At 38.1% G+C, this 17,277-nt stretch overlaps 1 protein-coding gene and 1 pseudogene across 4 annotated transcripts in view; both read left to right on the top strand.

Annotated features, from left to right (window-relative positions):
* ENTPD1 (ectonucleoside triphosphate diphosphohydrolase 1) overlaps nucleotides 1-3,283 on the top strand; it is a 112,498-nt gene extending 109,215 nt beyond the window's left edge. For all 4 annotated transcript variants that reach the window (XM_033425642.2, XM_033425639.2, XM_033425638.2 and 1 more), the window contains one exon: nucleotides 216-3,283. In XM_033425642.2, the coding sequence (XP_033281533.1) occupies nucleotides 216-422 (207 nt within the window). In that variant the 3' untranslated portion in view covers nucleotides 423-3,283. The remainder of the gene's footprint in view (nucleotides 1-215) is intronic.
* A 3,663-nt stretch (nucleotides 3,284-6,946) lies between these two features.
* On the top strand, nucleotides 6,947-15,678 carry LOC101285256 (52 kDa repressor of the inhibitor of the protein kinase-like; annotated as a pseudogene).
* Nucleotides 15,679-17,277: the final 1,599 nt, after the last annotated feature.

The raw sequence follows: 17,277 nt of genomic DNA on the forward strand, positions 1-17,277 counted from the left end.
TTTAGTAGTGAGGCCCCACACTCTCCTTCTTAATCACTTGCTCCTGCTCCATTTTCCCCACAGCCGCCTTCCCAATTCAGAATATAAAAGTAATCCATTTAGAGAACTGAACATGGTGCTCTCACTTCCTGGTTGCTCAGTGTTATGGATAGGGTTGCATGAAAGCTCATTTAATCCTCGGACCAGAAACAACAGACTTTCCCCACTGTTTGCAGGTCCGGAGCACCAGCGTCGGGTGGACTTTGGGCTACATGCTGAACCTGACCAACATGATCCCATCTGAAGAGCCATTGTCCACACCTCTCTCCCACTCCACATATGTCTTCCTCATGGTCCTCTTCTCCCTGATCCTGGTCATAGTGGTCGTAATAGGCATATTTATCTTTCACAAGCCTTCGTATTTCTGGAAAGACATGGTATAGCAGGAACAGCTGAAATCTGCTGGCTGGAGTGAGAAGAAAACTTGCCCAGGGAGCACTTTCCTCCACAGTGGTGTACAAGGCCAGTGTTGACCAGCATGAAGCTTCCTTGGCTTTTGCTGAAGCCTTTCCATGGGAGGTATTTACCACCCACTGCCTCAAGAACTTCCTGGCAGACATTGTCTCTTTTGTGAGTCTCTCCAAACTCCCCCCCTTTCTCTTTTGTACTCTGTGCTTGTGTAGCTCTTGAAGACCTGCCTCCTTTCATGATAGTTGCTTTATAAAAGAACAATATTGACTTTATCCAGAAGAACTGAGAGTCCTGAGTCCTGTGCTGGGAAGTTGCCCTGGCTAAAAGAAGAATCTTGGGAACTGATTCAGTTGTGGTCTTACAGACCCTTTCTCTCTCCTGTTTCCCATTTATTAAGAAAGCCATCCAATGCCTTTGGAGAAGACAGACACATATCCCATGCCCAGCCTGCCCTTTGCATGGGAGAATTTTCTAGTCTAGGCAAGTATGTGCTAGGGCAAAAGAGTCCTACAAAGGAATTTATGGGATGTGCAGTTAATCCAATAGTTAATCCAAGACAAAAGAGGGATGTGGGTAAGTCACATATTCCTGGGTGATGCCAAAATGCCAGAGTGGGACACCCAGACCAGAGATTATTTAAAAAGCTGCTGTACATATACATAGGCATTCAAATATCAGGGCATATTATCTGGTAGGTGTACACATGTCTGGAAGAAAAATACAGTTACAACACAAGGTCAGGAAAGTGCATCCTCCAACACATCTATTGGGGTTTTGTTTTTATTGCAGTAAAACGCATATAACCTAAAATTCACCATTATGACATATACAATTTAGTGGCATTTAGTACATTCACAGTGTTGTGCAACTGTCACCAATATCTAATTCCAGAATATTTTCATCACTAAGAAATTATTGGCTGGGGATAAGACCATCCTGTGGTAGGCTTGAACCATCAACCATTTCCATTTAGCCAAGCATGCTAACCGGTTGCACCACAAAGATGCTCACTGAGTTTTAAAGCCATGCCATATCTTACTGTCCCAGGGTTTAATTTAGTGAAAGAGTTGCATTAGCGAAGAGTGGCATGCCTTTTTTGTTGTCATGGTATTTACACAACAAAATGTGCAAGGAACCACATCTGCAAGTTTTGCTGCCGGTTCTAGGTACTTTTGCTTTAAGCATCTTTGCCATAGACATTTTTGCCACAAACATTTCACTGCAAATTATTGGCTCTAAAGCAATTTTGCCATAAAAGATAAAATAATGGAAAATCAAAGAGGGATAATTAAAAGGACATAATGAAACGAATAACAAAATTCAAGACTTATTGTGAAATATAAAATATTTGAGTATATTTAAAGTGTGTGTTGATTCATGGCAATACTGTGCACATAACTGAGTATATTTTATTTTGTGGGTTGTATCTAAGCACTTGTCTTCCAAGTCTTTCATTCATAGCATTTTATACTTTTTTTTTTTGCTCATTGATTTGTCTCCTCGTTCTGCATCGTACTTTTTCTTTTTTGCTAAAATTTCTTCCTTCGTAAAGAGCGATGTAAGTTTCCAAATACTTAGAGGCATCTTTGTAACTGAGCTTTGTGTTGTGTTTTGAAAGCTTCTACACGGTTGTTGTTTGTTCTTGGCATATTGTCACGTGTCCATTGACAGATGGTTCCAAAGTTGTGTGGGAAATGTGGGTTCACCTCTGCACCTTCCAGGACCTTGGTCTCTTTCTCCTCCACTGTAGTGTGTTTCAAAATAAGAAACCAACTTTTGGGGCAAATCACTGTCATATGCCAGCTCGATAAAGCCATCAATAATGTCGCCAACTGGAAGAAATGCTAACATATTTCAACCAGTTGAAACCAAACTGTCAAACCAAAAACTGTCAACCAGTTATTTTATCTTTCACAGGGAATTTGCCTTACAGCCAATTAGTTATTCGACGAAAATGTTGCAGAAGTGCTTGTGGCAGAGATGTCAATGGCAAAGATGCTTATGGTGAAGGTACCTAGAACCCATTTCAAGATGTAATTAATATATGTTACTAATGATATATTTTTTAATATTAAGTCTTTGAAATCTGTTGTGTATATTACACTTACAGCACATCCTAACCAGGACTCCATTTCAAGTACTCAATAGCCACGTGTGGCTAGTGGCTACCATATTGAATAGCACACGTCTAAAAGTACATTCACAGCTAAAAAGACACAGGCAATAACACTTTGTCTTTCTCTTGAGGGGGGGAATTTTCTTTAAACAGCTATAGATGCTATAACATTCTTGCTATTATTTATTATATATGAAGTTTAACATTATTCTTAACAAGCTTTTAACATCCCAGCTCAGAATTTCACATTACTCCTCAGGTTTTGTTGCCTTTTTTGTGAAGACACAGATGCCTATTATTCAGGCCAAGATGCCTGATGAAAGACCTTTGGGAAATTTAATCTGGATTCAAAGATAATACAAGATAATTGGATGCTTATATTCTATGGTCAAAATGTAAACTTGAATATTAAAATAAAGATTAGTCTCTTAATAGCTCACAGAGCAAAGTTTACCATATAATAGTAACGTTACTATTAAAACATATTCTCATTTATTGTCAGTTTGAAAGATGAGCTGAATTTCACTGAAATTGGTCTCATTCCTCTCTGATTCAGAGTCTAATAGTTGCTATCTTGTTAGAACAAGTTACTCATAGTTAGCCTATGCTAGCCAGGTATTTCTTTCAGTTTGTGCTAGTTTTATAATTTTTTAAAATTTCTTATAACAACCTCAAAATTTCAGTGGCTTACCACAATAAACATTGATTTTTCATGTTCATGGGTCTGCAAGTCAGCTAGTATATCTACTTGCGGTGGTAGGTCTGGTTCAGGCCTGCTCCATATATCTCCCACTCTCCTTGTCTGGTGGCTTCCTGAGCCATGTTCCCATGATGAGTGGTAGGGGCACAAGAAAGGGAGAGAAAATACAGGATGCCTCTTCAGGCCTTGGCCAGGACAGGCCCCTGTCACTTCCATCCACATTCTACTGACCAAAATAAGTCATATGACTAAGCCCAACATTAGGGAGCTGGAGAAACACTGGGAGGAATGGCAGAGTCATGTGGCAAAGGACATGAATAACTAATTCTAACACAGAAAATTCGTGAAACATTGGGCACAACGATTCAATCTACCACAGCGTCTCATTAACTGAAACATAAAGTACGTTTTCTTCAAATTAAAATCTACTTATCTTGCCAAAGAATGTTCTTCTTAAAAAATGTCATTTCTTCTGTGACATCATCAATTACAACTTTTTTTCACAGCCTTAATCAGGGTGCTCTGGCAGCTCCTAAATTAGTCTCACGTTCTAAAATGATAGATTTCCTAAGAGACCATCTATTTATTTTCCTTATATGTTTAGGACAGTGTATAGTTAACTACCCAAGTTTTTATTTGCACAAGAACCTAATACAACTGAACATAATTGGTTTTATCACAGGTATAATGGATTTTTTAATAAAAGGGAAAGGAATGTCTCCAAAAGCCTTCTCTTTCAAAAGTGGCATTTAAGGACTGTGCATGTGGTAAAAGCATTGTTGTACTTTTTGCATTTCTCTAGTTTAAGTAATTTAATTTCTAAATTTAAATTGATGATATAATGATGGCACCACTGTCATCAGCATCTGAGTTGACTTTTTATTTTTATATCCCTTTTGCATGATGAATAGCAGAGAACATGGATTAGTCAATGAGAAGTGAGATACAGTCACCTAAGAAACAACATCATTTCTTATAATGAAGTTCTAAGAAGAGAGGGGAGGAAAGTCATGTGAGCCAGATAGGGAACAGTATGTATTTAGGATGACTTAAACTGAACTCTACCCTTCCTCCTAAACCTGCTCCTCCTCCTGCATTTTATCATGATTAATGCCACCACTGCCTCTAGTAACGAAGATCAGAATCAACTTTATCAATGTTGAAGTGACAGGGGCCTGTCCTGGCCAAGACCTGCCCATTCTGCCTTTGCAGCATTTTTCATTTTGATTCCCCTTTACAATCTTCTTGTTATCACCCCAGTAGAGACCTGATATCAGGAACAGTAAGCTTGTCTCCAAACTATTACTTCCAGATTAATCTTTATAAAAAGTGGGCTTAATCACATTGCTCCTCAACTAAAACTGTTGGTGACTTTCTATTGCCTATGAAATAAGGTCATACTCTCCAACAGACATTCAGGCCCTTTGATGCATGCCTATAAGCTCTCCCAGGCTTACATCCCACTTTACCCTCTGATGTTCCTTACACTCTAGCCAAGGTAGACTGATTCTTTACCCAGAGCTGTTCAGGTTATTTGCTCAAATTGGAGCACCTTTGCCCCACTCTGCGTTTAAGGCTCAGCTCAAATGACCCTTCTTCAGTGAAGTCTTCTCCAAATCTCTAAGTCAGAATAAACTGCTTCTTCCCCGTGCTATCACAGCCCTTTACCTGGGCCTCCATTAGAGCATTCAGACCATTCTATTCAGTATTTGGGTTAAGCTTCTTGGGGACAAGATATGTGACCTATCTCTTTTTGAAAAGTTGGGCTCAGGGGTATTTTAGCAGGAACTAAGGTAACAGTCCTAGTTAATAGCTCTTTCCATTGCCAGATGGGCTGGTCCATACCACTGTTTCTGCATCAGTATCCTTATTTATGTTATCTCTTGACATGACCATCCTCTTCCTCCAGCTTGTAAGGACCAGCTCAACTCCTGACTCCCCAGTGAAGCCCTCTTTGATTTTACCCACATTGAACTTTCCCTTCTGGACCATGCATTTAGTTTCAATAGAGCTCACTACATGGGAATTGATTGTACATATTATTAAAGTAGAATTTTAAGGATTAGAATGTACCTTAAAAGGTAATGTTTATCAAAATTTAATGTGTATATGACTTACCCAGGGGTCTTGTTGAAGTAAAAATTACTTAATTTTAATTAATAAAAAATGATTCAGTAGGTCTGGGGTGAGGCTGAGGTGTTCTACATTTCTAACAAGCTGCCAGGTAATGCCACTACAACTGTATGGGGACCAAACTTTGGGTATCAAAGATCTAGATTACTTTCCCATTCCATGGAGTTCCTTCTAATGGCTCTCAGATAAGTGGCCATCTACTGCCTGACTGCCATGCTTCATTTGGCAGCCTGTTCCACAGTGGGCCAGCTCGACTGCCACTTACAAAGCTTACTCCCTCTGCTACACAACAACCCCCAAGTGTTTCTTCCTTTGTCAGTTTTCTGTGCCTCAGGAGTTTTCTGTTTGTGCTGCGCTCTGCCTTTGGGGAGCCACTGCCTGGCACTCAAGTGAAGAACTGGTGTGCCTCAGAGGGATTTCTCCCAGCTCTTCACCCTGCCCCTAGCCTTCAGTTACTGCCTCTGTGCTCTTGGTAGAACCCTGTGGGAAAGAGCTGGAAGGCGATCCATAATGCACGCCTACATGCAACCTTTAAAGGTTCTTTAAAATTTCTGCTGGTTTCTTATTATTTTTGTCTCTGATAGCTTTTTCCTTTGCTGTCACTCTACCAAGGATGAAAGAGTTCTGATGGGTTTTAAATACTGTGATTTTGTAGTCTAGCCAGCTGGGTAGAAGCTACAATCTCTTGCCATATGCATACAAGAATTATTTGTAAAATGAAAAAAAATGAATCATAAGGAAATTATTTTTTACAAAGTTTACAACCAGAAATGCAATTCATTAGCATATGTAACTAAAAGTACAGCCTCAATAAATTAGATTTCTGATTTTGAAAAAGCAACAATTATATATGCTCCACACTGTTAGTTTCCTTATATTTATAAATACTCTTAAATATGTTAAAAAATGTAGATGGCTCATTTTGTAATAACACAAGTTGCCTTTTGACATACAACTTAAATTTTCTATTATGAAATGATTTTTGGCCAAGTAACAATGAAAAAGGGGCAAAGATAGGTAAATGGTGGGCTGTTTGTAAAGTGAACGACTCAATACCAATTGAACTTTTCTCTGATGGTAAATCATAACGCTCTCTCTAAAGCTCATCAGTATACAGGTATACATATTTATAATCAGTAGCTTAAAAATATGACTTTCTGTGCTATTCTGTACCTCTTGGATTTTTACCTTACATTAGTCAACTGAACCACCTTTTAGGAGTACGCATGAAGATGGAAGTCCCTGTGAAGAATATGGTGTGAATCTGCTCTGTCTCCTGCAGTTAAATCCATTTGAAGGATATATTCTTCGATTATCATCTGGACAGAGAGGTCTAAATAGAAACAAGTTATTTTTAACTTTTTATTATGAGAATTTTCAAACACAAAGTAGAATAATGCAATACACATCCATGTGCCCATTACAGAATTCGTCAATTGTCATCATTTTGCTAATCTTGCAGAAACAAGTGTTAATTATAATCAGAGATAAAACAGGATTCAAACTTCGTGGAAAAGAGTAAAATATACTTTTTTACCAACAGTCAAATGGTGAAAGTGGGCAGAATCATTGCATGGTGCAACATGGTAAAGTACATAGAAGGTTAAGGTCCTTAACAGAAGGATGCATCTTGCATGAAAGAAGGTGGGACATATTTTATAGGCCCCTCTTCAAGCTGCAGGAAGAATCAGGACCACAGCTACACTTGCCTATTTATTTTTTAGATTATGAAGTTAAAGAGAATAGCAGAATCATTCTGGTATAGCAGCAAATCAATGGATTACGTTACTTATAGATAGTCTCTTCTAAAATATTCCTTTGACACTGAGAAGCTGAAGAAGGCTAATGAATCACCTATTTTAAATTGTAATTTTTGCTTTTCATGTATTTTTAAACCTAAAACCTCTCTTTTAGTACGACTGAAATATACCTTTGTGGGATAAGTCTAGCACGTTTTTAATGTAAATATTCAATAGTTTCTATAAAGATCCCTGTTTTTCTCCCTGCTACAGTCCCTTCTTATCCAAATTGTTAATATGCTGTGTTACTTAGGCCTGCCAGTGCTGGGTAAGCTAAAAGGAAGAGGGCAGGAAGAATTCTGTCTTTGCTGTCATCTGGCTTTTCTCCCCCTTCAAAACAAGGTCTCTTTTAATCTATCTAAAATTTTCCTTTAGGTTTTTTCCACCTAAGCAGACTATCTTTGAGCCATTTTTTTTTTAAACAACTTTATTGGAGTATCATTACTTTACAATGCTGTGTTAGTTTCTGCTGCATAACAAAGTGAATCAGCTATATGTATACATATATCCCCATATCCCCTTGCTTTTGTGTCTCCCTCCCACCCTCCCTATCCCACCCCTCTAATTGGCCACAAAGCACCGAGCTGTTCTCCCTGTGCTATGCAGCTGCTTCCCACTAGCTATCTTTTTACATTTGGTAGTGTATATATGTCAATGCCACTCTCTCACTTCGTCCCAGCTTACCCTTTCCCCTCCCCGTGTCCTCAAGTCCATTCTCTACATCTGCGTCTTTATTCCCAACCTGCCCCTAGGTTCATCAGAATCTTTTTTTTTTTTTTTTTTTAGATTCCATATATATGTGTTAGCATACAGTATTAGTTTTTCTCTTTGTGACTTACTTCGCTCTGTTTGGCAGACTATAGGTCCATCCACCTCACTACAAATAATTTCGTTTCTTTTTACGGCTAATATTCCATTGAATATATGTGCCACATCTTCATTATCCATTCATCTGTCAATGGACATTAGGTTGCTTCCATGTCCTGGCTATTGTAAACAGTGCTGCAATGAACATTGTGGTACATGACTCTTTTTGAATTATGGTTTTCTCAGGGTATATGCCCAATAGTGGGATTGCTGGATCGTATGGTAGTTCTATTTTTAGCTTTTTAAGGAACCTCCATACTGTTCTCCATAGTGGCTGTAGCAATTTACATTCCCACCAACAGTGCAGAAGGGTTCCCTTTTCTCCATACCCTCTCCAGCATTTATTGTTTGTAGATTTTTTGATGATGGCCATTCTGACTGGTGTGAGGTGATACCTCATTGTAGTTTTGATTTGCATTTCTCTAATGATTAGTGATGTTGAGCATCCTTTCATGTGTTTGTTGGCAATCTGTTTTCTTTGGAGAAATGTCTATTTAGGTCTTCTGCTCATTTTTGAATTGGGTTGTTTGTTTTTTTGATATTGAGCTGCATGAGCTGCTTGTATATTTTGGAGATTAATCCTCTGTCAGTTGCTTCGTTTGCAAATATTTTCTCCCATTCTGACGGCTGTCTTTTCATCTTATGTTTTCATTTGCTGTGCAAAAGCTTTTAAGTTTCATTAGGTCCCATTTGTTTATTTTTGTTTTTATTTCCATTTCTGTAGGAGGTGGGTCAAAAAGGATCTTGCTGTGATTTATGTCATAGAGTGTTCTGCCTATGTTTTCCTCTAAGAGTTTTATAGTGTCTGGCCTTACATTTAGGTCTTTAATCCATTTTCAGTTTATTTTTGTGTATGGTGTTAGGAAGTGTTCTAATTTCATTCTTTTGCATGTAGCTGTCCAGTTTTCCAAGCACCACTTACTGAAGAGACTGTCTTTTCTCCATTGTATATTCTTGCCTCCTTTATCAAAGAAAAGGTGACCATATGTGCGTGGGTTTATCTCTGGCTTTTCTATCCTGTTCCACTGATCTATATTTCTGTTTTTGTGCCAGTACCATACTGTCTTGATTACTGTAGCTTTGTAGTATAGTCTGAGGTCAGGGAGTCTGATTCCTCCAGCTTCATTTTTCTTTCTCAAAATTGCTTTGGCTGTTTGGGGTCTTTTGTGTTTCCATACAAATTGTGAAATTTTTTTTCTAGTTCTGTGAAAAATGGAATTGGTAGTTTGATAGGGATTGCACTGAATCTGTAGATTGCTTTGGGTAGTATAGTCATTTTCAATATATTGATTCTTCCAATCCAAGAACATGGTATATCTCTCCATCTGTTTGTATCATCTTTAATTTCTTTCATCAGTGTATTCTGGTTTTCTGCATACAGGTCTTTTGTCTCCTTAGGTAGGTTTATTCCTAGGTATTTTATTCTTTTTGTTGCAGTGGTAAATGGGAATGTTTCCTTTATTTCTCTTTCAGATTTTTCATCATTAGTGTATAGGAATGCAAGAGATTTCTGTGCATTAATTTTGTATCCTGCTACTTTACCAAATTTATTGATTAGCTCTAGTACTTTTCTGGTAGAATCTTTAGGATTCTCTATGTATAGTATCATGTCATCTGCAAACAGTGACAGTTTTACTTCTTCTTTTCCAATTTGGATTCCCTTTATATCTTTTTCTTCTCTGATTGCTGTGGCTAAAACTTCCAAAACTATGTTGAATAATAGTGGTGAGAGTGGGCAACCTTGTCTTATTCCTGATCTTAGTGGAAATGTTTTCAGTTTTTCACCATTGAGAACGATTATACATCACTTGAGGGTGCTGATCATTAAGAAGTCTTGACTTTTTCCCAGGCCTGTGGGGGAAAATATGCTATAAGTCCTTAGTATTCTAACAGTAAGTGAAGGATAAATGCTAAGTTACTAGCAAAGTCTCCCGTTATTCAAGTCAGCAGAACACAATTTTGTTGTGATGTCCCCTAAATTGGGAGGGATGTGCCACATTTTAACTTTCCTTCTTTGTATCTGCTAATGAGCACAAAATTCTCTCTTGCAGCTATCAACTTGTAAATTTCCAAACAAAAGTGTGTTGGTATTAAACAGAATAGTTTTTTTTCTGAAAGTTGGTGAACAACACATTTCACAACATCTTTTCATTTAAAGGACTATTTCATAACCAGATCACTTTTACCACAATTTATATGATATGGGTTAAGGAAATAATCTTAAAAATATGGCTGATGACATGCTGGATTACTGAACTGACTTCATGTCACAAAATATAATAAAAACATATATTGATTTTTATATAATTATTCCTAAGATCTATTAATAGATTATAATAGAAAATATTTAATATAAATACATTTGGGCTGTTTCCAATTTTTGACTATTATAAATAAAGCCACTATGAGCATTCATATCAGTTTTTTGTGTAAACACAAGTTTTCATTTTTCTAGGATAGATGCTCAAGACTGCAACTGCTGGGTCAGATGTTAAATCCATTTTTAGTTTTATAGGGAACTGCATAATTACATAGGGAACTACAGAACTACATATAGGGAACTACATAAACATAAAAATACACCAACTTGATACAGAGTTTAAAAGAGGAATAGATAGCATTTGGAATGACAAAAAGATAACTATTAAAAACACAGGATGAGATATTATAATTGACCACAAAGTCAGAACCTTGCTTTCCAGCAACAAGAAAAGGAAAGTTTAATTAAAAAACACCAACAAAAAACCCCCAAACTAAACAACAAAAAACCGTAATATTGTCTTAAAAAAACCCAAATGAATGGGAGAAAATATTTGCAAATGATATGACTGATAAGGGGTTAATATCCAATATATATAAACAGCTCATACAACTCAGTATCAAAAAAACAAACAACCTGATTTTAAAAATGGGCAGAACACCTGAATAGGCATTTTTCCAAAGAAGATACACAGATGGCCAACAGGCACATGAAAAGATGCTCAACATCAGTAATCAACAGAGAAATGCAAATCAAAACCACAATGAGATATCACCTCACACCTGTCAGATGGTCATCATCAAAAAGACCACAGATAACAAGTGTTGGTGAGAATGTGAAGAAAAGGGAACCCTAGTACATTGCTCGGAATGTAAATTGGTACAGCCACTGTGGAAAACAGTATAGAGGTTCCTCAAAAAACTAAAAATAGAACTACCATATGATCCAGCAATTCCATTCCAGAGTATATATCCAAAGAAAACAAAAACACTAAATTTCAAAAGATATATGCACCCCATATTTGTGGTGACAAAAGTTTTTAGAGAAGATTTGATTATCAATAGAAGGATGGTAGAATAAACTAATGTATAGTTTTGGACCATTATATAACTTTTACCAGGAATGAGTTCAGTCTTTATTGACCTGATGGAATGTCTATAATATACTATTAAGGAACAGTATTCATTGAAGGGTAATATGTACTGTTTGAGATCCCATTTTTATTTATTATTATTATTAATTTTTTTTTTTGCGGTAGGCGGGCCTCTCACTGTTGTGGCCTCTCCCGTTGCGGAGCACAGGCTCCGGACACGCAGGCTCAGCGGCCATGGCACACGGGCCCAGCCGCTCCGCGGCATGTGGGATCTTCCCGGACCAGGGCACGAACCCGTGTCCCTTGCATCGGCAGGTGGACTCTCAACCACTGCGCCACCAGGGAAGCCCTATTTTTTATTTAAAAATTTAAAAAAATTTTATTTTTGGCTGGGCTGCGGCTCATGGGATCTTAGTTCCCCAACCAGAGATTGAACCCGGGCCACGGAAGTGAAAGTGCCGAGTTTAAGTGCCAAGTTTTAACCCTTGAAGAGAAGGAAAACAATACTTAAAAATCTTTATTTGAAATTTTGATTCTTATGGGAAAACGGAACATACCTCTGGATGGACATGAAGCTGATGAAATCCCAGAAGGCCTCTTTACTCCTGATAACTTTCAAGCACTGCCTGAGTACCGGATCAATTCTGGCGAAGAGGTTCTGAGAAAGCGCTTTGAGACAACAGCAGTTAACACATTGTTCAAAAACATAGCAGAAACAGATGCTAGAGATCTGTGAGAGCTGCATTCGGGAAGAAACCCTCAGAGAAGTGGGAGACTCTCACTTCTTTTCCATCCTCACTGACGATGTGGTGGACATAACAGGGAAAGAGTACCTGCCTGTGTTGGTGAGGTTTGTTGACGAAGCTCACAACCTGAGAGAGGAATCTGTGGGCTTCCTGCCTTATGAAACTGATGCAGAAATTTTGGCTATGAAATTTCACACTATGATTAACTGAGAAGTGGGGATTCAACATAGAGTACTGTCGTGGCCAGGCTTACATTGTGTCCAGTGGATTTTCTTCCAAAATGCAAGTTGTTGCTTCTAGACTTTTAGAGAAATATCCCCAAGGTATCTACACACTCTGCTCTTCCTGTGCCTTAAATATGTGGTTGGCAAAATCACTGCCTGTTATGGGAGTATCTGTCGCATTAGGAACAATTGAGGAAGTTTGTTCTTTTTTCCATCTATCACCACAACTGCTTTTAGAGCTTGACAATGTAATTTCTGTCCTTTTTCAGAACAATTAAGAAAGGGGCAAAGAACTGAAGGAAATTTGCCATTCTCCAGTGGACAGGCAGGCATGATGCTTTTGAAATCTTAGTGGACCTCCTACAAGCACTTGTTGTATGTTTAGATGGTATAAAGAGTGTCACAAATGTTAGATGGAATAACTGTATAGCTGGCCGAGCATTTGTACTCTGTAGTGCGGTAACAGATTTTGATTTCATCGTTACCATTGTTGTTCTTAAAAATGTTCTATCTTTTACAACAGCCTTTGGGAAAAATCTTCAGGGGCAAACTTCTGATGTCTTCTTTGCAGCCAGTAGTTTGACTGCAGTGCTGCATTCACTAAATGAAGTGATGGAAAATATCGAAGTTTATCATGAATTTTGGTTTGAGGAAGCCACAAATTTGGCAACCAAACTTGATATTCAGATGAAACTCCCAGGGAAATTTCACAGAGCTCAGCACAGTAACCTGGAATCTCAGCTAACCTCTGAGAGTTACTATAAAGAAACTCTTAAGTGTTCCAACAGTGGAACACATTATTCAGGAACTGAAAGATATATTCTCAGAACAGCACCTCAAAGCTCTTAAATGCTTATATCTGGTACCCTCTGTCATGGGACAGCTCAAATTCAATACATCAGAGGAGCATCATGCTGACATGTACAGAAGTGATTTACCTAATCCTGACACACTCTCTGCTGAGCTGCATTGTTGGAGAATCAAGTGGAAACATGGAAAATTATAGAACTTCCATCCACTATTTATGAAGCTCTTCATCTGGCAGACATCAAGATTTTCCTAATGTTTACGCATTGCTCAGGGTCCTACGTATTCTTCCTGTGATGAAGGTTGAGAATGAACGCTATGAAAATGGGCAAAAGCATCTCAAAGCATACCTGAGGAACACTTTGACAGACCAAAGGTAAAGTAACTTGGCTTTGCTGAACATAAATTTGGATATAAAACACGATTTGGATTTAATGGTGGATACATATATCAAACTCTATAGAAGTAAGTCAGAGCTTCCTATAGATAATTCAGAAACCATTGAAAATACCTAAGAGACTTTTAAAATAGCCTCTCTCTTATATTTGATATTTGAAGAAATCTGTAAGCAATCTAAAAATACCTTACAGAAAAGTTGTAAGGTGTACGTAGGCCACTTAATCACTGAATATCTTGACCTGTAGGCCTCCCATTGAGTACATTAGTCATTGATAATCTGCCTGTTTAAATGGCCTGTTTGAAGTCCCATGCTTTGGAGACCTAACTGTTCTTCCAGAAGATAGCATTGAAAGTACCATGTTACACTCTGTGTGATCTCTGCTAATGGCACTTTGGAATTGTATTAGTTAAGTCATTTTAGACATTAACATTTATCACTGTGGATCCAATTGTCAGGTATTGAGTTATCAGTTCTTTGAAGAAATAAATTTTGAGGAGGTATGGGTGGAAGGAATACATTTTATAAACATTACAGTGAAGCTCATGACTGACCTTTGAATAGTAGGAGTTTTAAGTATGCTGTTAAAAATCTGTAAGGGACTCTTAAGAAAATTATCAGACTGTAAGAGAAACATGTGAGCTTGCCAAACAAGGATTTCAGTGTAGATTCTGTCTTTATCAAATGAAGTTAAAGTAACAAGTTATAGTTAAAGTTTGAATGGAAGAGCCTGCCATTGTTGTTCCACATCTGGTTGTTGTTTATATTCCTTTATTGAGCCTACATCTTCATAAGCTTTTTGGCAGGTATATGTTGAACACTTCTGTTTCATGGTCAAGACAGGATCAGAGGCCATGGATACTGACAACTGATTTGTCTGTTTTTTTCTGTCTTTTTCCATGATCTACTGCCTCATCTTGATTTATAAGCAAAACCTAGAAAACCTACAAAAATAAGTGTTTTGTAGTTTATCTAGGAATAATACAGAAAATATTGCTGTAATTTTTGGTGAAGAAAATCAATTTTGTATAGCTTTTATCAACCTAAACAAAATGTGAATTTTGTTTTTAAAAACAAGTGGGGTAGGGCTTCCCTGGTGGCGCAGTGGTTGAGAGTCTGCCTGCCGATGCAGGGGACGTGGGTTCGTGCGCCGGTCCGGGAAGATCCCACGTGCCGCGGAGCAGCTGGGCCCGTGTGCCATGGCCGCTGAGCCTGCGCGTAAGGAGCCTGTGCTCCGCAACGGGAGAGGCCACAACAGTGAGAGGCCCGCGTAAAAAAAAAAAAAAAAAAAAGTGGGGTAGAAAGTTTAAGGAACGATAAAAGAACAGTAGCTGTGAGTAGGAAAAGGAAAAAATGGCTAGCTACATTATAGACCATGACAAATCATCACCACAATAATCTGGCTATGTGATTTTCACTACTAGAATTTAGTTACATTTATATATATATATCAGTTGAAAAAGCAAATGGCTAAACTGAACTAGGGTGGAGAGTATGCTGGGAAAAAGTGGAAGCAAGACAAAAGGCAAGGAAAGTTTAGATACTAGTGTGAATAAATAATAAACCAAGTAATGTGGCTAGACAAGGAAGAAAGTTAATCTATTGACAGAGACTACCGATGATAAAATGGTAGTCAAGAGACAGAGTCTTCATGAGGTGAGGGATTAAATATAGAAAAATAAGGGAGAGGGAGAGATGAAGAAGGAGAAGAGAAGAAGAAGGAGAGGAGAAGGTTAGACTTTAGGATTTTTAATATTGAACAGTCTTAGATGTTATGGTCCTGCAGTCAGTTAAGGGAATTTGGGGTGCTGAACCTGTGATACACGTGAAGTTTTCTGGGTGTTTACCAAGTATGACAGAACGTAGAGGCAGTGTACGATTTACCGATCTCTGGATCTTAAATGAAACTTTCATAATACTGTTTCGGTGCCGAGCTGCCAAAGACATTGGGACTTTGTTTGGTTATTAAGGTTAACATCAGTATTAGTTTTGGTGACTATACTATTAAAAGATAAAAACTCTAAGAAACTCAGGTAATTAATGAATCTCAAAATAAAAAGATTAATAATGTTTATACTCTTCTGTCATTAATATATACATTTAGAAAATAAAATCAAAGCTGAAAAACTCATCAGAGACTCACACAAGATAACTGTAAATTTCAAAGGCGAACTAAAGGTTACGCCTTGAAGCATGAGTACAGTTCGGAACATAAAACAGTATTTTAACCTCTAGAATGTACGTTTATAGAACACTGCTTAAAAATGTAAATCAATTTTGAATATTTACATTAGAGAGTGAGGTCCCAGCTTAAACTCACCCAGTGTTTGGCAAGAATCATGTATGACAGCACTCTGTTCCCAATTTTCAGGATTCACGGACTTCATCCCCCTCATCCCCATACAGGGCTACAACTGCCCTTCTCATGGCAGACCCTCTGGTTTTGTGCCAGAAAAGCCCTGAAAAATGGGCAAATAAGTAGAGTAAGAGGGAGACACAGCTGTATGGAATTGAAGATCCCAGCTGTTTTGGATATGAGTATGGAACTCAGTGTGGTTATTCTGTCACAACATATATAATCCCACTAGGACGCAAATATAGCAAAGAACAGAATTTTACTTGGAAAGAGAGTGGGTCCAAAGTGTAACTACCAGGAACTGCTCTTATATGAGGAAAGTGTCTCAAAGTAAAGAAATAAGGCAGAGAGCTTAATAAAAGAGTTTTCCATTTGGATCAAATAAACAGAGAACATCTCTGAAATACATTTCTAAAAACTTTAGAAATCCATGGGAAAATGAATTTTTATTTCAAAAAACAAAAGCAGACCATCTGTCTCCAAATTTAGATGACTATAATACTTCAAATCTGATGCGATCAAAGTATGTTAAGCAGCAGGGTTTAGCAAAGGTCATTTCTCACCTCTCTCTATCTTCTCTCTTTTACTACCATCATCCCTATCCCTCTCCCCCTCCCCCCCAAAAACCCCTCATGTCAAAATATTCTATAATTTAAAAGGCAATTGTACATTTTTTTGTTCTTTTCTAAATCGACCCCAATCACAGTATCTCTTGTCTGTGGCCATATATTTCCCCTCCCCCTCCCCCACTTTGGGAAGAGAGGTCACTGGCAGGTAAAAGTAAGTCTGTACCTCCAGATAAGAAAATTGCTGCTTTAGAGTTATTGCAACTAATTTGTTTAATGGTTTTACATTTAACAAAGCACTTTCATATTTCACGGTCACATTTCACATAATCCCAGGTGGCAGGCAGGAGAGGGAATATTATGATCATCCAGGTGGTTCAGATGACAAAACTGCAGCTTAAAGGACTCTAGGGATATCTGAGGCAGATTCATCTTCTGAGGCTGACATCACGGAAGGTAACCGCACCTCTTGACAAAACAGTCCTTCACAGCACTGTCTGGAAACAGTAATATAAATTAAGGTCCTTCTTCCCTCTTACCCTATATAGCTGGAGTTGCAAATTCAGACGCCAGGCAGGATGACACATCTAAGTAAAACATGCCCCAAATAAAGAAACGGTAAAATGAAAAGGTAATTTACACTAAGCCTCAGTGCTGAAGGGGCCAGAGGGGGGTGATGGTAAATGGGAGGACTGGACAACCGGAGAGGCTTTCTGTTCGTAGCGAAGAGAGCTGCAAATCACTTACAACTGACTATTGCCTT

This window comes from Orcinus orca, chromosome 14, assembly GCF_937001465.1.
Source record: "Orcinus orca chromosome 14, mOrcOrc1.1, whole genome shotgun sequence".
Taxonomy (NCBI): domain Eukaryota; kingdom Metazoa; phylum Chordata; class Mammalia; order Artiodactyla; family Delphinidae; genus Orcinus; species Orcinus orca.